Source organism: Bacillus rossius, chromosome 3, assembly GCF_032445375.1.
Source record: "Bacillus rossius redtenbacheri isolate Brsri chromosome 3, Brsri_v3, whole genome shotgun sequence".
Lineage (NCBI taxonomy): Eukaryota > Metazoa > Arthropoda > Insecta > Phasmatodea > Bacillidae > Bacillus > Bacillus rossius.
The window spans coordinates 35341607-35364244 of NC_086332.1; the positions used below are offsets into that span (position 1 = coordinate 35341607).

Below are 22638 nucleotides of genomic sequence, written 5' to 3' on the forward strand. Positions count from 1 at the left end.
TTCTTATGACGTTATCACGTAAAATTATCATCCCTAAGCCAACTTTACAACCACCTTTTTTTTTTGTTATAAACAGTGAAAGTGATTAAGTGTTTATGAAAGAGGCTATGAATTGGAAACTGGTATTCAAGTACATAGTACTTCAAAATTTAAATTAATTTCATTCCATGTTTACTAAACCCTTTCTGGTACCACACATCAATAGTGTAACTTACATTGTCTCTCGAAAAACCAAGCGGCAGTTGAAAATTTTTTTTTTAAGAGCTTAGTTTAAATTTCCGGCTGCTCTGAAAACCAAGAATGTGGTCAATCGTCTGAAGGTGTGCCTGTCCCAGCAGCCACAGGGAAAAGAGGAAGAACTCCATTTGCACCCTCTCCATCCTACATCTGTCGTCTGTGCAGTTTCAGGAAGCCACAGACTAGTGGCATAAGTGATTCAGTTTATAGGCAGCACTTTTAGTTTTTCAACTAATCTACCAATGCAAGACTCCTACTTTAAATATCCAGTTTTGGTAAAAACTATAGCATTATCATGTTTAATGACTACCATTTAATTTCTGTAATTTGAGTTAAATTTTGACGAAAGGCAGATTTATTTTGATATTTTATTAAAGTTCAATGCTAAATAGTGAATTTCTGCATTATTGACGATTTGCAGTGTTACTTCGAATTTATATATTAAATCTTGATCTTACAAATAAGGTATGGATGGTCGAGGCTGGTCCTATGTGGCTGCATTCTTAGTGCTTATTACTAAGGGTCGATTCTCGAAAATGAGTGAATTTTGTGGAATTAGATTCGAAATTTGATGACTAGTATTCACAGAAGACTACTTCCGACCACCATTGCTTCCGCATCTAGCGCAAGCCAATGAATAGCTTCCGCATCTAGCGCAAGCCAATGAATAGCTTCCGCATCTAGCGCAAGCCAATGAATAGCTTCCGCATCTAGCGCAAGCCAATGAATAGCTTCCCCATCTAGCGCAAGCCAATGAATAGCTTCCCCATCTAGCGCAAGCCAATGAATAGCTTCCACATCTAGCGCAAGCCAATGAATAGCTTCCACATCTAGCGCAAGCCAATGAATAGCTTCCACATCTAGCGCAAGCCAATGAATAGCTTCCACATCTAGCGCAAGCCAATGAATAGCTTCCACATCTAGCGCAAGCCAATGAATAGCTTCCACATCTAGCGCAAGCCAATGAATAGCTTCCACATCTAGCGCAAGCCAATGAATAGCTTCCACATCTAGCGCAAGCCAATGAATAGCTTCCACATCTAGCGCAAGCCAATGAATAGCTTCCACATCTAGCGCAAGCCAATGAATAGCTTCCACATCTAGCGCAAGCCAATGAATAGCTTCCACATCTAGCGCAAGCCAATGAATAGCTTCCACATCTAGTGCAAGCCAATAGAAGAGCATTGCAGCAACCCAAGATTGCAATGGGAGATTCCTGCCATTTCCATAAAAGTGGACTCATCTCATGGCCACTAGAAATTATGGAGTAAATCCACATGATTAACTGCCACGTCCAAAGTGTTCACGCAAGTTGTAATATCAAAATTTATTCAAATTCTAGGCCTAAACCAAGATGCTGTCACCCGACCTCTGTGAAAGGCCCGGGGGGTACCTGACGGGCGCAACGGGCGTCGCGATGCTCTAGCTGTCCGGAGGGGCGCCAGGCTAGCGGGCTGCTAGGCCGTTGATGTTGGGTCGTGGGTACTCTGCCCCCGTGTGCCTCGCCAGGTACACGGCTTGAATGTAACCTGAATGGTTCTCCCTTGGTTGTCAAGGCCGCTCGGCCGTGTGGAGGACGGGGAATTACGGAAAATGATTGTATACAGAGTTGGTGGGAATACATTTAATTTAGGGGTTTCACCGGGGGTTCACGTGGGTACACGGTACACTCTACGAGTCCGCTCCACGGTTCAGTCCCGCTACTAAAATTCTCACCAACACTTGGAGACATCTAGCAGTTACACAATTAACAAGAAAAAAACAACACTACGTGACACAAATGGTTACCGCGGCAGTCTCGCGGGACGTGGGTCGATGCTCGCTTGAGACGGCCAGCGCCGAAAGTTAACGGGGGGGGGGGGGGGGGGGGGGGGGGGGGCCTCGATGAGCGGGCTCCTAAGTTCGGCGAAACACGCGAGTTATACGATACGCAGCGCAGTATCACGATGAAGACGGTTGGGATAGGCCCAGGTCCGCAAAATACGCGCCGAGTCGATGTGGGCAGCGGTGAATTAATAAAAGGATTTAAATTTGAAGATGTAGTACAGAATAAAAATAATCAATGAAACAAACTTGAATGCTGCCCACGGACACGTCTGTTCCCAGCGTGGAGTGGTTTGAGACTGCCGAACATGGCCGCCTCGCAAGGAAGAGAAAGCTTTCTCTTTGCGAGTCGGCACCAAAAAACTTATATTAATTGAATTTACTCTATTACCAGTTAAAACACGTTCCAGGTGCCCAATTAAAATGTAGCACCTGGTAATTGGGTGCTTAAGGCTTAACAATGGTTTTAATGTATTTAATTATTCAAATTGTGACATCAAGTTGGCGACTAAATTAACTAACATATTGTCCCACTGCGAATTGTTTTAGAGGGATTTCTCCTAGTCTGACTTGATCATAGTCACTGGCATTTTAATTAAGGCCAGTGGCCGCGGTGACTGTTAATGAGGTTTGTCATCTGCTCCGTGCGTGGTGTACTCGCCTGGAGTGGCTACGACGCACTTATTACATGTCGGGTAATTAGTAATTTCATACTAATGGCTTTTCCCTTAATTGAATTATGGGTTCGAGCCTCCGGGGTTCCGTACCTTTAAGTTTCATTACGTCTATTGGGGTCACGCCCGAGGCGCTCGCCTGACTCATTCCGGCTGGGCAAGGGGCGCGCTCCGAAAACGGGATACGGTACTGGCGGTGCGGAGCACGGGCGGTACGACGTCAAAGCACTTTTAAATTTGATTTGTCCATGTTTAACTCCAAGCTATTAGTTGTGAAGCATTACAGACACTAGTTACAGAATAAATAGAGTCGGCAACAAAAATTTTGGTCATTCTCTGTATTGTGACAAATCCCCATTTTTATTCACAAAAAAAGATCAAGATTTCCAATTACAAATTAGCACTCTTAGTCAAGTTCCTGCTCTATCACGTATACCTCCTGAATGTATGCTCTAAAGACTGGTGTTGGTGACGAAGCTGCCAGCTATTTGCTAGACAAGAGGGCAGGCAGCTGACAAAGCAGGATTAAGGAATGTCACACCCATGTTAGGCACTAAATTCAATAGCCAAACACATTCAACCCATTAATACCAGTTTTCAACCCTCCCCTCAGAAAAGACAACTGAGTGGGTGGAAGAGGGATGCAACGTGACCATTAATACCAGTTTTCACCCCTCCCCTCTGAAAAGTCAACTGAGTGGGTGGAAGATGGATGCAACGTGACAGTGGGGAGTGGGAAAAGAGTATTTTTTCACCTTGCAGCAGCCAGACATGACGTCAGGGTGGCGGTACCACTTCAGGTTGCCTCGACCCACTTTCTGCTAGCGTACACAAGGTTGACAGCTTTGCAAACTTTTTGTACAGTAGGTTAATGCCAAATTTACAAGTCTAACCTAAGTAAATTTCGAGAGAAACTTAACAAAGTAAACAATCTTTAAACCTAAACCAGTTTTAAAAAATATATAATTACACTTAAGTTGCTTGGCTTCTGGGTGTTACCCACATCAATTTTTTTAAATTACCTTGGTATCAGAACCACCCTAATTTATTTAAGACAGGACTATAAATTTTTCTTTATGTATACTATAAAAATAGTGTTATCAGTCATGCTGCGTGTTTAAGAAAATCATTTGGAATAATCAGAATTTTAGTTTTAATAACTGACAAAAACACATGCCATTATACAAGTGACTGCAAATCTTAAAAAAATTTATTTTATCTAATACACAGCACAATATAAATATTCAATACATAAATACATATTTACATTATTTAGGCTTTAAACATTAATGAATTTTAAAGTGATGATTTTTCTAATATACATACATTTCTTCAGAAAATAGTACTTTGGCCCCTATGTACACATATATATACAAACACTTGGAACAGCTGCGGAATATATATATATATATATAATACTGATGCAATACTGAATATCATGTACCTGGAAGAGTAACAAAATAAATATCTATGCTATGTTGCTGAAAGGAACTAAACATGCTCATCATGGAGAGATCAAAGTCTTGTGATGCCGAGGGAGTCACAGCAGAACCGTCGCCACGACGACCAACAGGAACGAAGCCTGGACGCGAGCGGATGCGGAGCCCTGCAGGGTGTCTACTCCCAGGCTCCGCGGCTCCATGGTCTTCGTGCGCAACAGCGCGGACCTCTGCACGCTGCTCAGCGCCTTCATCTGCGCGGGCGAGACCGCCGCAGCAGCCATGGGCGGGAACGATTCCAGCTGGTCCACGGTGAACGCCTGGGGACAAGTTTGTCACAGAACTGTTGTACTTACCCGAGAATACTGTGACTCAATGTGAACCCACACTTATTTAAAAAAAAAAAAAACACTTTATGGGGTAAAAATCACAGTTCAAACAAAAAAATAAAAAACTTTTCAATTTATACCATATTTAGACCCCAGTGAATTTCACGGATTCATTTCGTGTTATGCTAAAATTCAAATAATTATACCTTAGTGCTGCTTCTGTCATTGGTTCTCTGTTAATCTGGAGGACTGAGGGCCAATTAGAGACCCTCACTCAGAAATGTCGAATCACAGGCCACCCAGTCGAGACGATTCACAAGTCAACAGCCAATGAACAGTTGGCATTTGCCCGAGTGTTTGGAGGATATTGGAGTCTATCCTGGAGGTCATTGAATCCGCGAAATTCACGGGTCTCTAACCATGTTTACTAGCAACTTTCCTGGTGCCACTTTGTCAGCAATTTGCATATAGTCTTTCTTGAAACTGCAAGCAACAATTAGAAGGGAAAATGCAGTTTATGGGTTTAGTTCTTAAGCCATTCGTTAGAAGTGTTAATTCAAGCTAAGCAAGAAAAAGAAGGTTTGATTGCAGGTTGTTAAAACCTGAATTTAATTGTAAGATGAACATGGGGGAAATACTAAGCAAAAATGCTTATGACTAAAGTTGTACAAGGTGTGAAGTTAGCTTAATATTCCACTTTGGTAATGTTAATAGAAAAATAATTTTATTAACACTTAACCCAGACTAATGCACTCTCCACTAGGGGCTGGAAATTAGCATTTTGCTATAGATGCTTTTTTTTTTGCAAATTTTCAACAAATGCTTATTTAGCTGGTTTTTTTAAAATTTCCAGCTAAATTAGTTTAAATGTCATTCATTTGCAAACATACCTTTTATAAAATGGCACAACATAAATAGTTAGTTTTCAAAATTTTAGAATGTTATCTTCTTACACTTGAGACAATCTTCAGACTTCAGTGACCTGACACAGCTAGTATTCATACTTTGCTGTGTCTAGTATGCATGTATACGATAATTAAATTTAAAATTTGTTTGTCACCTAAGAATTATCAACACACATTAGTACACAAACAGGTCCACCACCTTTGCCACAGAAACTCATTACACAGACGAAAGGTGTAAGATTGTCTAATAACAAGATTAAAACTGAGACTGCACTTTCTTGCATTACCAATTCTTTTGTGGGAGTGTGAAGTAAAAACAGCAATACTTCAGATACTTGGCATTGCCCACATTTACACCTAACCTATTTATCCTGGTTATCATTCTCCAACTAGTTTGTGACCATAGCTACTGTGGTCATGTATATTATGTAGCCAAATTACATACATTGAGATATTATAAAATACAACCCAACCCAATTAATCCAGCATTTTTATTTATTAATCTCCAAATTAAACCTGCAACTTAATGTTTGCTGGCATATTGCAGTACCAATTTTATTATTAGATAAATAATCATTTAATTTTGTTGGTTTTTGTACTAAAGGTATATTTGCAGGTATTGTCTATATGAATTTTTACTTTACAAATGTATAGGCTGTAAATATTAGGTTTTATTTAATTTAATCTAAAATTCTAATTTCACAATAGATGCTAATTTATACAAGATTGCTAATTTTGGAAAAGTTATATGGTAATTTTTCCAGCCTCTACTCCCCACTTTGTAATGGTTTAATTAACAATTTAGAATTAAATCTCAAATTCATTACTTTGGTTAGGTTTTCTGATATCCTTGAAATATCTCACTCCTGTTTAAAAGCATGTGGGTTTTCGCTTAGTTTTATTATAAATAATATTTTTTCATGATTTTTAAAATGTTCCGATTTTTGCTTCATAGTGAAAAAAAAAACCCTAGCCTTGTTTTTAGCTGTTTGGTAATTTGAGTTTTTATATGCTTTCATGTATTTTTCAAGTATAGCTTGTACTGCTTGTTTTGCAGTGTTTGTAAATGGCATGTTAACGTAATTTTCCTTTTTATTTTTTTTCACCAAGATTCTTTAAGGTAAGCTGATGCAATAGTTTGGCCAATTGCATAAGAAAGTGAGAAAGGACTTGCACCAGGATTGGCTGGTAAATGTATTTTTGCAATTGGTTGAAAATGTCAGACATTTTGTTGGTGCAATTTCAGTTACGAAAGCCTCGCAACGAGGTGCACGGAAGGTTATACTGCTATGGTTAGGAAAGGGCTGTGGTTTGATTGGAGAATAGGTCTTGCACCTGCTGCTTCCTCCAGGTGGTACACATGCATGTGGCCTCGACAGTGATTGAACGAGGTACCGAGTTGGTCACGTGTCAAGCGGTGGCTCACAAATTATATATGAGAGTTGGAGGGTTTCCCTGCTGTGGTCCAGGAGTTACCATAAAATAAACCCTCGTTTCAGACTTTCACCTAGAATTTTGTGACCACTCATCTGTAATAACCACAAGAATCAATAGAACTTAGTCTGTTCAGAGGACAGTCTTTTGGTCTGTACCGTAATGTAGAGTGCAACCACAGGATGATTGCGGATTATATATTAATATTCTTCCTTCGGTATTTGCGCACAGTCAGCATGTTTGTTTCAAAAGCAGTGAAGAGGTTATGTGCAACTTTTTAAATAAATTCTACATGTACTTGTTTTCATGGACTGGAAATGGCCACCATGATGGCTTCTAAAAATTCGTAAAATGCTAATAAAAACAGTTAAAATTAGTTCGTCCAGAGACATTTCACTAAACAAATCATTGACTAACATTTCTTTGGAACCAACATGATTTTTTGGCACCCTAATGATTTTTAAGTAGTTATGAATGTCCACCCCAGGCCAAATATTTTTGAGCTAGCCGAGGTGGTCTTGGGAAGAATGACTATATTAGCTTCACTTTTCACTAACAAACTATGTTAACAAATGTTTAAATTCTTGTAAACCTACTAATTGTTGTAATGAATTTAAACTTTCAAGTAAATATAATCCGGATGACTATACAATAATATGGTACCACCGAACTGATATGATAAGAGCCAGAAGGTGGATAGAAGTTCTCATTTTAGTTTTCAACTGAAAAATATCAAATTATAGTTTTAAAAAACACTGAACTCAAAAGGAATATATAATCTAATAAGGGAAAAACTTAGTTTAACCATTTAAACTGCCACAAGCACAACATTATAATGACAAGTGTGTTGGATGCAAGTACCTTTAGCGTTTCAGTCTCCATGCATTTTACGGCAGATGGCGAGAGTCCAAAGAAGGGATTGTCGCTTCCCCTCTGCTTCGCTGTGGACCAGTCCTCCGCGGAAATCCCTGTGAACAAGTTTGGTCCACTTTCACACACCAGCGACTGCAGCTCACTTCACAATCCCTGTGTAATGCTCGTGCCCCCCAGACGGACTGGCGGGGGTCCCGAGAACTGCGCCCACCTGCAGCCAGCACGCCCAGGCTCCTCACGTCCTGCGAGGTCCAGCCGGCGACGGGGCCCAGGGCCTGCCCGTGAGACAACTCCCGCGCCAGCTCGCGCAGACACAGCCCGTCGCAGGTGTCCATGCCCGCGAGCGCGGCGGACGCGTGGAACACTTCCCTGCCGCGCGCGATGCGGCGCAGGAACGTCACTGGCAGCATGCACACCAACTTCCCCAAGGCCGTTACCGTCTCCGCACCGAGCTTCGGGTGCGGTGCGCCGAAGTTGGCCTCCGTGAATAGCTGCACTATCTTCTCAAGCTAGACATAGCAATATTTCATGTATTTATAGGTTTTGTACTTTTAAAGCAAAATGTTTACTAGAAGTAAATGACCAAAACAAGTCACATGCAATTGAAACTTCATTTTTCACCCTTTATTATTTACACTAGAATAGTTAACATTGAAGAAGTTAATGCGCCTGCCTAGCCGGGCTCACGTAAGTGAGCAGAGCTTCAGATAAACACACTGTTTAAAATGGCCAGTTATTCAAATGGAGTTCTTATGAAATGCATTTAACAATATGCTAAATAGCTTCAAGTCTGGTCGTTTCCCGATTTTTTTTTTCAAACTGTATTCTCAGAAAAGTTTAAAACCCCTAAAAATACCAGAATAATTTTCAGGCATGAAAGAACTGGACCAGATTATTTTAAACCACTCAAGGAACTTGCATTACATCTTTAGCTTCTTTTCTCTATGTAATGTTATGATTACCGTTATTAGTTGCTCTATGAAGGATGAGAAGACTGCACCAGTTCACAGCCTTGCACTTTAGAGGCAATGCCATGTTAGAAGCATCGGCAAGTGTCTCGCTTATCCTACCTCCAACATAAATTACACCCCTGACTAAGCAGGCCCCAGCACACATTCAGAAAACATTCATGCTAAGAGACAAAATGAAAAGTATAACTAGTTTTAATACTTGCAAACTTGTTAATAGGAAAGTTTAAAAACTAGATGCATGCATATGAATCAAATTCAACCAGTACAGTGTCACTATTTTCCAGCACATGGGAAGGTCCCTGGAAAGTTGCATCTGTGAACAGAACAGAAGCTGTGGGCTGCAGTGCTGGCGACTCACCACTTCAGGTTTGGTGACCGTCGCAGAAAGTGCCGCCAGAGTGTCCAGGGCTCCAGGAGCCTTCTGGTCCAGGTTGATGCCTTCCACATCCTCCACAGACATCCCCGCGAGCAGGTTCCCAAGGTCAGCCAGATGGAAGGACAATTTCTCCTTTAAAGCAGTCAAGCTCTAGTTAACTATCTTTACTACTTAACACTACCCAACTTCAATTTTCCTTTAGTTTAAAAACAATTTAGTCAGATTTTTGAAGTCAATGCCAGGAAAAAATTTTGTTTTACAGCATCACTACAATATAGATACATATACACATCTGTGTTTACATTCTGGTTACATTAAACTTCAGAAATAACTTCTCTTCTAGTTCAAATATAAGCTTGGGCACTTCAGCATGCATGTTTACTTCAGCTGCACTTAGATGTCTTAACCATGTGGAGATGGCCAGTGTTTTAATGTGCTCTGCAAGTAGACATTTAAGATACCAGTGTGTAGAGACAGTACAAGGGGGTAGAGATTTTTTTTTACATTTTGTAAAATGAATGCATATCTAAGTAAATGTAAAAAAAACTGCTATATAAATAGTACTTTAGTGTTCACCACTTCCACAATATTCAGACAAATCATTTCCGTGAAAGAAAAACAGTTTAGTACACTTTTCCACAGAACTGAAAAGGGAGGGAGGGGGGGGGGGGGGAGGAAGGCCCTCTTTTTCCCCCGGGCATGGTCACTAATTAGTATACCTTTCTACCTTTCACTGTGGTGTATCCAACCAGAGCAGGCATGTCATGCCCTTTAATAATCTCACGACTAGCCTTACTAGAAACTGAAATAAGTTTAAAAAGCCATTATTGGTTTATAATACAGCCTTATGTGAAATTTTAGTAAATTCATGTTGTAAGGAATGCCTTAATCCAAGTAAAATCATTTGAACTGTGCATTGTGTTTTGAAATGGTATTGAGTTTAAATTAAATGTGGGAAAATGTACGTATGTGGGTAGAGATGAGTGTTGGGTATCCATAAATGTCTAGCACCCCATGATGTGCCTCAGAACTCAGATGGTCGGTATGCAAACCAGCTTAGCGAAAGGCTGGATACAGTACACAAGTGTTAACATGATCAGTGGGAAGCTTCTGATTCAGACAAACTGCTGGCAGTGTGTGAAGAAGTTAATAAAGCATTCAGAGTGTTCTCATAGTTACATTTTTTAGGGCATCAAAATTGAAAAAACAATTCTCACATAAAAATCTTATGTTTTTGGTCCCACTGTCAAGATTCAGAGCACTTTGTGTAGGTAATAAACAGGATAAAGCACCGTGCAACAGCAATCTTGCTTTCAAGTTGCTGTCAGGCAGTTTGGTAATTGTGGGAATAAGCAGTAATTACAATGACAGCAGAACTAATTGAGATGTACCTGCACATTAAGATTTACCATCCAGTAATGTCAAATGTTTGTCCCACCATTTTCTCATTAAGATATACATTATTTATGCCCATAAAATTCTTTTCCCGAATAAAACAGTGTATTTTAAAGTTGAAATATTTTTTCAGATTTTACAGCTTATTTCATTTACAGAAATACAAAGTTGTCCAATATGCAGGTTTTCTTTTAAAGAAGTTTTCAAACTTTAAACCTTTATCTATCTGTTCAACTTTTCACCACTGTAGCACCAGCGCTAGGTCACATTCATGTTTGGTTACAATAAATACCTGTACACAAGAGCGTGCACGTAGATTAATATCAATATTGATAGCTTGCTCTTTCTAATGACGAGTAAACCTACATTTGATAGCCAGCACTAATGGTTAGTGTGTACTACGATTATAGTTATGCCTTAGTTCTGGCTCACCATCAGGTCAGGTTTCATTTCTCCTATCTAAAATTCAACTAAATGTTTTTGTAGCATGACTTGTTAATTTTAATTGTTGTAAGTGCTTTTGTATACTACTTTTTAAGTTAATGTTCATTCCATGCAATAGATTTTGTTGAGAATAACTTACCTCAACAAAAATTCTTTCCCATTAGTCTCAGCCCTACTTTTCAAACTTGATTTTAGTGTGTAACGTGCAACAATTATGCAATAAAACCCTAATTTATATCAGCTTTAAATAAACTGCCAATCAGTTTCAGCTGGTACACAGTGGTTGTGTGAACTGCTAGCCATCAGTGGAAGACAAGTGCGAACACTATGTCCTCGTGAGACGTACATTCCTTATGCGCGCCCACACTCGCTGCTCCAGGCCGACGGGGAGGGAGAGCGTCCCCAGCACGTCCAAGCAGTCCTCCAGGTCCTGGGGATCCATCGAGTCCACGTCTGCAGCCCTGAGCCCCAGTCCGGCCGCCGGCCCGGACGCTCTCACGGCATCGCACGACACCTGCAGCAGAGCGGGACACCGAGCTAGCACCAGCCACCCAAGACTTCACAAAACAAGGTATAAACCTGTCAATATAATACAGTCCATCCATCAAGGAATGTCCCAGCTAAAGTATCAATCCAGCATTTTAGAGTTTTGGTTCAAGGCCACAAAGAGCAACTCTCAGTTTTAGATAAGCGCATGCACAAGTACTATGTTCTCACTTGCAGCGCCACCTATCCTAAATGGTGACTGCTGAGCGTAAATCATTTTGTTCTGCAAATTGCTAAGAGTGAATCTGTAATTTTTGTCCAATTTGCGTATCTAGGGGTCAGAACCTGCTCATTAACCGTTGGTACACCAAAGATTTCCCAAAATTTAACCTTCTCTGCACTGCGTCCCAACGTCAAGTGTACGGGCCATTTTATTTCGCTGGAGCTACCGCTACAGGCTTATCTGGATATACTATGTTGAAAGAATGGCTCTTTCCCTAATTAGTAGAGGGTGAACCTGCAAATGTTATTTGGCAACAGGATGACTCCCCTTCCCATTGGAATCTCTGTGTAAGAGTGAACATCTTAGTCCCTGACCATTTGGTTGGATGTGTGCCGTACAACTAAAGGTGCACATATTAACATATGTAAGAAATAAAGAAATAATATAATTTAGTGTACATTTAATTTGATGTTGTTAATTGTCTGAATTTAACATTTATATGCCATTGAAATTGTGACTACTTTATAGACCTACCGTAATTAACACATCGATTTAGACAACTCCCACTAACCCAATAACCATGCAACACTAAGATGAAGGGGGGGGGGGGGGGGAAAAATCAGCTGTTCCGGTTTATTTCAGTTTAAACACAAGACAATCCTAAATTAACTTAATGTCTAGTACACTCCTCACCTGAGATGTTCACTTATATTTTTTCTACTGCTGTCAAGTGCTGCATAATTACATACCATCTTTCCTGACATACGTAGAATAGTTAACGGTGATTTGATACTGTTCACAAAATATTAAATAATTCTCCATTATAAAAACTCGGCAAGAGCAAACTTCTTTAATAACCGATAAGGCAGACCAGTTGCTTACACACCTTCGCAGTTTCTGCATGTGCTTGTGCTTCGGAGTAAGTGGTTGTGGGCGAGGGTACTGCAGTCTCAACGCTCGGCACTGCACCTCCACGGCCCACCATCACCTTGCTGCGCAACACGTCCCCGTACTGCCGTTTCTCATCTGGAGCGGGCCAACGAGAACAGCTCCGTGAGAACTACTTACAGGTAAAAACGAAAGTCTTAAAACATTATCACAACTTATTCATCATGACTAATATTTATTAAGTTTCATTTTTGAGCAAGAAAAAAAAATTTCAGCACTTTTTAAATATTAAGAATTTTTAACTAAAGAAAAAATAAAAAAATAAAATAAAAAGGGCATGCAATTAACTCTGTCCACATAATAGAAGTGAAACTTCGTTGGAAATTAGAACAGACTTAATTATATCAAAATGAGTAAAATGGCAGAGAAAGATAATTTTGTAATCAAACATGGCAGAGAGAAAGATAATTTTGTAATCAAACATTTAACAAAATTACTTAAAATCAGCCGAAACCCCGTTGTGTTGCCCTCAGCCCTAACACTCCCTTTACTAGATGCCAGCAAGTCATGGCATCAGGCGCAGGCGGGTCCCTATCAGCCAAGACCCGCCTATCCCTGCAGCATGGCAGGGTTCAATCTGAGCCGCACAATACCACGTGAAGCCCAGTCAAGGGAACAAGGCCCGAAAAGTTCTCTGCACCATCCTCAACCTATTCTTAGTCTTTTAGAGTCAAATCATTTCCCAGCAATGTTTCATGAAAATGTTTCATTAAATTTTGGCCTTTGCTTTTACTCCCACCGCGTTCAAAGAACTTTCACAAAAATATTTTCAATGGACTTAAGTTTAATTGTCTATCATACTATCATTTAACACTTTTGCAAAAAAATCCCTTCTAACTTTTAATGGGAAAATTTCCCCATTTTTAGGGAGTTTAAATGTTCCAACAAAATTAGCTAGCTTAACAGAAATTTAATAATTTGTTTACCTTGAGTCTCTTCAGTCTCTCTCCTCAATCTCTGGAATTCTGATGCATCAGACAGTTCGGCAGGTACTGTAGCTGGTACATTGTTTAAGTTCGGGTTTTCTTCATGTTCGATTGCATCAGCAACTGTACAGATTAAAGGAATAAATTAGTAATAGAATTGTAATTTGTCATAAGAAAATAAAATAATCATGATAATTTAGGAAAATTTCTCAGCAGGGCTATTTAATTCAGTCGTCTTGCGTACGCGTGCAGTATGACGTCGCGTAAATAATAATAGAATATAAACAATTAATAGTTTTTTTAAACCAAGAAACAATTAAATCTCATTAGAGCGGCTTTGTAATATCTCTTTTAAGATAACAAAAAAAAAAACGTGAAAATATACGAGATTATAAAAACAAAAACAAACATATTTCTAATTTGTAAAAAATACTTTCTTACCTTGTTTCTGTTCCAATCTCAAACTTTGTCTACACACGGCAAATAACCGAAGTTTGATAAAAGAAAGAAAGGACGCAGGTGGCAACTGCACGGCTGAAGAATGTGACAGGCGTCAACGGCAAGATGGTCTAGTGGCGAGCGAGAGGGGTGGAGATAAAGCAGACAAACAAAAGCGCGCTTCAAGCGATCACGCCGTAAATTCCTCAAAAATACCTCGGTATAGCAGTGTTCTCGCTATTACCGTGCTCGCTATAACGAGATTCTACTGTAATTCATCACTTTTGTCTATCGAAAAAAATGTTTAGCATAAATTATAATTTACTGCATTCATCAAGTATAATAACACAACTGAATAATTCATGGCAATTAAGTGTCAACTGCCTGGAAGGATATTTTACTCCCAAGAAATTTATTTTGTAATTTTATACACTTCCTAGAACAGTCAATTTTTTTTTGTGACAAACATCTCAGCTCAGAGGAAAACTAAATTTGGACATTTTTATATGTACCTACCAGCTTCAGTGGTCCACCACTGATAGTATTGACACCACTTCTGGAGTGGTATATAAATTTAAATATTGAAAATAAACAAGGTCAACATGTTCTTGCATAATTAAATCAATTAAACTTGATTTTACCAAATTAATATTCAGTTGGACAATTTTTTTTTTTTAAACACAAACAAAAATGGCATATTCTCGGGCAACTTAAGTCGAGGAGTATAGTTTAACTTTTTAAGACCGTCCCTAGTCAAGAGGAGTTTTCTTGTTATCGAGGCAGGATAAGTGCGACACTAGCTAGTGTTTCTAGCATGGTATCATGTATAAAGAGCAAGGCTCTGAACTGGCATGCAGTCTTGTGCATAGACAACTATTAGACATGTGTGGTAACCATAGTATTAAAATCCAAGAACTGTTAATGTGAAATGCAAGTCAATAATTTATTTAATAATCTGTACCAGTTTTCATGCCTAAAAAGTGTTATTTGAATACACATTTTTATCCATTTTCACTCTTATATTCAGTTTAAAAACAATGCAAATACAATCCTACTCATCCACCCTCAGCATTAATTTGAAATGGTTTTTAAAGCATACTAACACTAAGATATCTTGAGCAGTCTTCCAATTCAAGTGTTTTTCCCTGAAACTGTGCACACCATGTGCCCAGATATGCTGTACCATCGAGACAACTTGCAAGTTCCCCAATCAGTTATCAGATACTTTCAGCTTGCCCAATGATGAATCAGGTCCTCACCCGGCCTGGAACCGTCGCTCTGGTTGATGACGCGGTGGGTGACGGGCGGCTTGCCGAGGAGGGCCAGCTCCAGCTCCGAGTCCGAGGCGCTCGCAGACGCGTACCGCAGCAGCTGGCCAGCCGGCCGCACGGTCCTCAGCAGAGACTCTGCCGCCAGCAGGTAGCGGCGAGCCAGCCCCCTCACCGCTGCCGGGTACTCCTTGTCAGCCAGACTCCCGCACACCTGCAGGCGACGTGGCGATCAGAGCGAGACCAACTCGAGAGCCGACCGCATTAGTCCACAGAATCTCTCGTAAAACTTTAGTGTTTCAGATTTTTGAATAGAGAGTTGCAAAGGCCCAAGTCTTTATACAAAATTATGAGGGTTGTCTGAAAAGTTTTCCACCCCAACATTAAGATGGCAGTTCTAGTCAACAAAAAACTGTGGAATGAGTGCTCATGCTTCAGAACGCGCACACACCCAAATTTCAGCCCAATTCGGAAAATCTTTTGCGTAGGGTATGTGCATGTTTTTTGTGAAATTGGAAAATTTGAGTATCAAGTCATCATTAAATATTGGTTTTTCAAAGGCCACAAGACATGATGAGTAACGCTGTGCACGGGGAGACTGCGCCATCATTTGCCAAAGGGATATTTCAGGCAGCTGAATTCAAACATGGCCGTTTCAGCTTGGGTGATGAACATTTCAGACGCTTAAAACTTTTAAAGGGGAATCGGCTCGAAACTCAAGACTGTTCCTTTGGTCTGGAAAGTGGTGGCCACTTTTTTTCTAGGATAATCATGGAATGGTCTTTATCATATCTAAGTAAAAACTTGACAGGAGCATACTACGCATCATTACTTGAAGCGCAAAATTTCAGGTGGTCACATTTGCAGAAACCAAAATTTTGTTTCACTAAGGCAATGGACCAACTCTCACCTCAGCAGTTGTAATGGTGAAAATCTACACATCGCAGTTCTAAACCTCCTTACTAGATCTAAACCAATTGACTTTTTCCGTAGACTAATAGTTGGGCTCCGAGAACAGATTTTTGTCGAATAGAGGCCATCACCTTTGTAAACAACTATTTTGCAGACATTCATGCAAACAATTATTAAAAAAGTGTCCAAAATGGGCGAAATATTAGAGTATATTCCAAAGCATGAGAAAACACATTCCCCAATTTTTGTTGACAAATGCTGCCTTCTTCATGTTGAGGTTAACTCCAGACAACCCTCCTACATTTGATCACTTTTCATGTACCAATAAATTTATTGATATACATATCCAGACTACCGACAAAAAACTGGCAGTTGCCATTTTGAACAATGCAGCATCTTGCAGAGACTTAAGATATTTCACAGTACTGCCCAGACAATTGGCACACGTGTACATGCTCGCCAAGATGGGGAGTCGACTAAGGGAGCACGATGGCTGTCTTAGCATGTAAATTAAAAGGATAGTTAATTACTGAAAGTACTATCATGCACATTTAGGGAAAAATATATTTTCACCAGGACCAAGTGATCCGTTGACTCAAAATAGCATTATCTGCATCACCTAATGAAGTAAAAGCAGATCAGCACAGCATCGCACCTCCAGTAACTCACCTGGAACAGCATGAGGGGACGGGTCTCCCCAGGCCACTGCAGCGGCGTGTGGTACCTCGTCCTGGCCAGAAGTGTGTCCGCTGCCATCCGCCAACTGCCGTGTGGCACCCTGTCCAGCTTGTCTGCCGGCAGCACTGCCAGGAGGTCATTCAAGGTCGCCAGCACGCCTGCGGTCCAGGTGTCCACCTGCCTGCACGCAAACAACCACATGATAATTACATACTCAAATCAACAAACAACCAACCAACTTTTTCAATACCATCAAGACATTTCAGAAATAACATTTGGCAGTTTTTTTGTCACAAATTTTTCAGGTCTCATCTGTGATTTTATTTTTTAAGTTTCAACAATTTTATAATTTTAGAATTTTTTTTTTCATTCTATATTTACAAGAATTTAAATATAAATATGCTTTCAATTAACATTTATCCTTTGTGGATCAGGGAAGGTTCTCTCCCCCCCATCCTCCCAGGAGTATACATCTATTGTCACATCTTTCACTTTTATATGCTTATTTCTAAATTACTTTTTCTGCATCGACAAACATTTTTATTCACATCTGCAACTTCCTACTGACCAAAGTAACACCATAAAAAAAATTATCTTAAATATTGGAAAACCAGTAAGGGAGGAAATATTCACTACCCGTCACAACTAAATTTAACATTGAGAAAATTTCTGCACCTTAAATATTAAATACTACAAGATTAAGATAACGAAAACTGAATCAAGTTGTGTACAAGAAATTTTTTTTTTTAAATTTAAGTCAAAGTGCAAATGTCTATTTTACACTTATTTGTTGCATTACTTCCAACGATACATTTCTTACTCATTTTCTTGCATAAAACAATTACATTCTAGCCACTGTTTGGTATCCTGTCTACCAATCTCTTACAATTACACATCACACCACCGACTAATACAACTTACCGTGAAAAATTTTGTAAAAATATAACCAAAACCTCTGCGAGATAAGTGTTGGTATGATTTCAATTTCTTGTCAAAAGGCTAATGATTGGGAAATCCAGATTGCAAACAATAGTGCTGGGTTTAGTTCTATCACCCCCTTTCATTTAAAGTAATGCCAATGCTACTGAAGGACATTACACCCAGAGCCAATCATGTTAATTTGGAACTCTCCAGGTTTTTTTTATCATGCAAACTTATGTCAATGTATCTAAAAAAATTTAATTCTAAGATATAAAAAAACTATATACTAAACTTAAACATCTTTGACGAATCTAAAATTAAATTTAATATCAAACCCTTTTAAAATAAATAAAAAATCCATATTAGACACCTTACTTTTGTGACTATTAACTGTTACTATATTGCAATTTATGGCCAAATCCATTATTTCAGATCATTCTAGATGTTTGACAAACAAATGCACTTTACAATATGTTTTAGTGTAGTCATGAAGTTGGTGCCACTGCAAGACAGTTGTGATGGTGTCATGGAGCTAGGATAAACACAGAGTGGTAACTGATAATAAATAGAATAGAAGCAGTGTATCTGATATATGTCTGACCTTACCCTGAATGGGCACTAAAACACAGTATGTTTGAGAAACTAAGGACTGGGAGATCAGCGAGTATCAGAACTGATGGCTCTCAGCAAGGTTCAACACAGGTCGAAGACTGACCCGAAGGCAGCCTCCGTGACCCGCGCCCAGCGGGCCCGGGCGTCCCGGGGGCAGCACGCGGTCGTCCACACGGCCGAGCCATCCTGCAGCTCCAGGAAGCGGCGAAGGGCGCGCGGGTCCACCCTGTCCACGTCGCCGGGGCTCAGGAAGTGGACCAGGTTCCCGAGTCTGAGGAGGTGGGTCAGCGTCAGCACGCCGCCGTCTGGTCCCGACTGCAACCACAGCGTGTATCCACATTAGTCGATCCAGTCCTTCCGTAGCATGGGATTATCAGTTCAGTCTGTACTGCCATTTATTCTTGGGCCTCCTGAATATCTAGTATATTACGTCCTTCCATATTATTTCATGTGTCAAGACAACTTAAACACACCTAGTCTCATCTAAAAATACTTTCCTCCAGAAAAGTTTTAATTAACTCTCTTCCATAAAACAGAATTATGGACATTACAGCATAAAAATCTTATCCCTTTTAGCTGTGCAGTGACCTTAAATGATTAATGGTGATGAGTAATCTCGCATAATACTGGAGTGTTAAATACAGTTGTAATTACAAAAATGCACAATATTTATAGGTAGATATCACATCTGACACTTCAGATACACACCTTCCATTATGGTACAGTTATACAAAATGTATGTACCTGCCAAACATTGAAATATAAGTTTCAATTTACTGGATTACAATTTGTAGGTTTACTACTAAAGAACTGTTAGAACGTTAGAAGTACACACACAATTATGAAACATTTTTCCTTATCTCTACTTATATTCTTTCTTTTTACTTTCCACACACTTGACAGCTTGCCTGGACTAACCCTTGAGACAATGTTAAGTACATTTTTTATGGGATTTATGATAAAAACATCTCACCGTCTTCGAAAAACCACCGTAATACCAGAAACGCAGAACAAGCCACTGATAAGCTGACAAGTGTTTCAAGTTGCCATCAAACTCACCTCCTGTTTGATACCCAGGACTTACTGATTAAAAAAAAAAGAGTTTTGTCTGCATTTGACACCTCATGGTGGTGCCAATGACATTCAAGTACTTCCCTGATTTGCCATGCAATTAACATCTGCTTTTTAACACTATTGGACTCAATGTGGTCTTCCACACAGCAATTCAGTTTTATTTCAAATTTTCAAATGGTTTTAACAAAGGTGCCTAATACTCACCAGTATCCTGACAAAATGATCTGAAAATTCTCCAGCATTTCCATTTGTAGCCAACAGAATTTCTGGTAAGGAGAGCTCACCAATAGCTTGCAGAATAGCACTTGAATGTGGTAAATGCACAATCACTTTGACAGGCAAACTGGCGAATACATAACCTAGAACAAATGGTAAGTTGTTTAATATAAGAAATATGTTCAGAATTATGTTTTAAAAATGCAGATGAAAAAATTCAATTAATGTAATAAAACAAGCTTAAAGAATGAAAATTTCAATAGTATCACATAATAATACATGGGTACCATAAATAAATGCTGTATTTCTCTAATTGGGTAGTTTTATGTTTCAAGCAAACCATTCATAATTACCTAAATAAAAACTACCTATGCAGACTTCAGGATTAATTAAATAAATTAATAAAAACTTTTAATTTGTCATGTTCAAGAATTGCAAACGTGCACATAGCAAATGCAGTAACAATTAGTGCAGACACTACATACCTCCAATAGCCATTATCTCTGACACATCCAGATGATCAAACAAATTTGCACCAGTGAAACCAACACCATTTAGCTGGGCTTTGGTCCTCAGATAGTGGATTACAGCCGACTGCACACAGTACTGCAAGTGTTTAGGGAATTCCTGGGAAAAGAAAAACAGCCGACTGCATATGACTTTCACATTTGATTGCATCTCTGAACACTTGCATGCATGTAAATCAAACTTACATCTAGAATGGAAAAAGAATTTGCCATCTCCAACAACTAATCACAGCAGCTAGGCCTTCCAAGCACTTCTGATACAGTGTTTGAGAAAAAAATATTTCAAAAGTTGGAGCATGAATTTTTAAACCTCTTAAAATGTATGCCTAATTGTATAGAATAATTTAGAGAAGAGTTTACAACCCATTTTAAATCAATTTACACTGAATTATAAAAAAAATTTGGGCAGTAAAATGTAGGCACATTTCATACTGCAGAAAGAACTAAAAAAAAAAATTATATAAGCAGCAACAAATAGTTCAATGTTAAAATATTTTAGTGTGTTGTTAATATACCTTTTATCTTAACTGCACTTGGGATGACTGCATGTGACAAATGGGCTGTATGACACCAAAATTTCAATTAAATTTAATTGTTTAAATTAAATACTTTGATAGTTGAGTAACTAACCTGCCCCACAGCAATTCTCTCCTGGTTATACTTCTCCAAAACTGTCACAACATCTGTACTACCCATAGCGTAGACGTCGCTGCAGGTCAAGCCCAGAAGAAACAGCGACGAAGGAGATTTCAGCAAAGTGTCTTCATTCCATCCTTCACCATTCTTCTGGACTTTCATCCGCGCAGCGCTCAGCAAAGTCGACAACTGCAACATATAAACAGCAAAATGGGTTTGATGTACTCCAAAAGAAAATTTTTTTAAAGAGATTTAAGTGGCATAAAACTATCAAGGAACAATGAATTTAAAAATTTAGAATTTTAGTAACTAGACAACTTTCATTGAATATAGCCAATACATTGAGCTGTCAAATTTAAAGAGAAAATGTTTCCAGGCAGATACTGAACAAGGACACCACATTACAATAAATGAACTACAATTTGCTGTCGCAAAGGGGGTTCAGATTCTTGAATTTATGTACTTGGCTTTGTGCCTAGGGCGCCACCATATGTGTTACGGGCATGCGGACGGACATAGCGACTATTCTCAGGGCTGTGAAGTCGCCCGTGTGCAGTGAGGCCAGTTTCCCTCAGTATCGATAAAAATACGTAATTACATCCCCTCTCAGCGAGGGTCACACTATTTATTCCACACACAATAAGGTAGGTTCTCGAAGGCGGCCCACACACCTCAGTCTTCTCCCCGTGTGGCTACGTGCACGAACACTGATAATTAAATAAAACAAATAAAACAATCTGCTGCTTGAGGTAAGTCCTGAAGTTAAAGAAAAATGATTTATACAAATGAAAAAGCCAGATGGACGCGGATCGGTATGAGTCGAGAGTTGCAGACTGGCACAGGAGAATCCTTCCTCAGGTGACGGCGACCGACTACCTTCCGGTGAGCCCTCAAGGCAGGTCGAACACACATCCGGCAAACGGCTATCAACATGTATTTTAATTAAGCGTGCCACCGGAAAAGAAATGAACGTACATAAACCCTTAATTAACTTAGCTTACTGGCTGAAAACAATAAAATATACATAATTTAATATTGAATAAAGACTGCCTCTGGAATGTTCGACCACGCTCTGCATTATTCGGGAGCGAAGCACTGACGACACACCGGTGGGCACGGGCCGACAAATGCACACACATACATACACTACGGCAGGTGGTTTGAAACACCTGGGTCATAGAGGGTGGTGGTGGTGGTGGTGCGTGGTGGTGGTGGTGGTGGTGGTGGGAGTAGGGGCCTGCAAGGGCGAGACGTGAGGCACATAGGCTTAGGGAGGGCATAGCCCCGGTCGACGTCAAAGTACATTATTTATATACCAAGATATAGTTTGGTTATTTTTTGCTTTAAACACTATTTCATTATGTTGCATGCATGTTACTTGAGTTTAACTAAGTTGTCTGCCCTTTTAAACCATGTGGGACTAAATATGTACCAGGTTTTTGTTTAATTGGCAGGAATATCCATACAGCACAGTAAACCCTTAGCCATTGAAGTCTCCCACAGGGACATCAGCAGCTCACTCCAGGTGGGCTAACTCACCACGTTGTGGGGAAGTCTCTTTATGGCCAGCTCGTACCCCTCTTCAGCCAGCTGCGACAGCGCCTGAGACATCAGTCCAGCAGCTCTGAGCACTTCCCTCGGCAGTAGCAGGGAGAAGAACTGTTCTGGCCTCTGATTGGCCAGCATGCTCTCCAGTACTGTCTTGTCTTCTGAAAACCCAATGCTATCACTCAAATACCACAAATTATCAAATGTGAATATTAAGAACTCATCCAACTAACAAATTAAATTTAATCTAGAACCATAAAAAAACATTCAAACTGAAATTTCCTTTATTTTCGCACAAATTCACGTACGGCCTCTAGAGATGGC

General features: G+C 39.7%; 1 protein-coding gene across 2 annotated transcripts in view; it reads right to left on the minus strand.

Annotated features, from left to right (window-relative positions):
• Nucleotides 1-3079: 3079 nt before the first annotated feature.
• Nucleotides 3080-22638, minus strand: part of LOC134530516 (uncharacterized) — a 49812-nt gene continuing 30253 nt past the window's right edge. For both annotated transcript variants that reach the window (XM_063365401.1, XM_063365400.1), the window contains exons 12-25: nt 22306-22475; nt 20761-20955; nt 20089-20230; nt 19592-19746; nt 18417-18628; nt 16772-16961; nt 15182-15404; nt 13485-13607; nt 12497-12636; nt 11248-11415; nt 9045-9194; nt 7927-8224; nt 7704-7810; nt 3080-4494 (exon numbers count right to left, since the gene is read on the minus strand). In XM_063365401.1, the coding sequence (XP_063221471.1) occupies nt 4276-4494; nt 7704-7810; nt 7927-8224; nt 9045-9194; nt 11248-11415; nt 12497-12636; nt 13485-13607; nt 15182-15404; nt 16772-16961; nt 18417-18628; nt 19592-19746; nt 20089-20230; nt 20761-20955; nt 22306-22475 (2492 nt within the window). In that variant the 3' untranslated portion in view covers nt 3080-4275. The remainder of the gene's footprint in view (nt 4495-7703; nt 7811-7926; nt 8225-9044; nt 9195-11247; nt 11416-12496; nt 12637-13484; nt 13608-15181; nt 15405-16771; nt 16962-18416; nt 18629-19591; nt 19747-20088; nt 20231-20760; nt 20956-22305; nt 22476-22638) is intronic.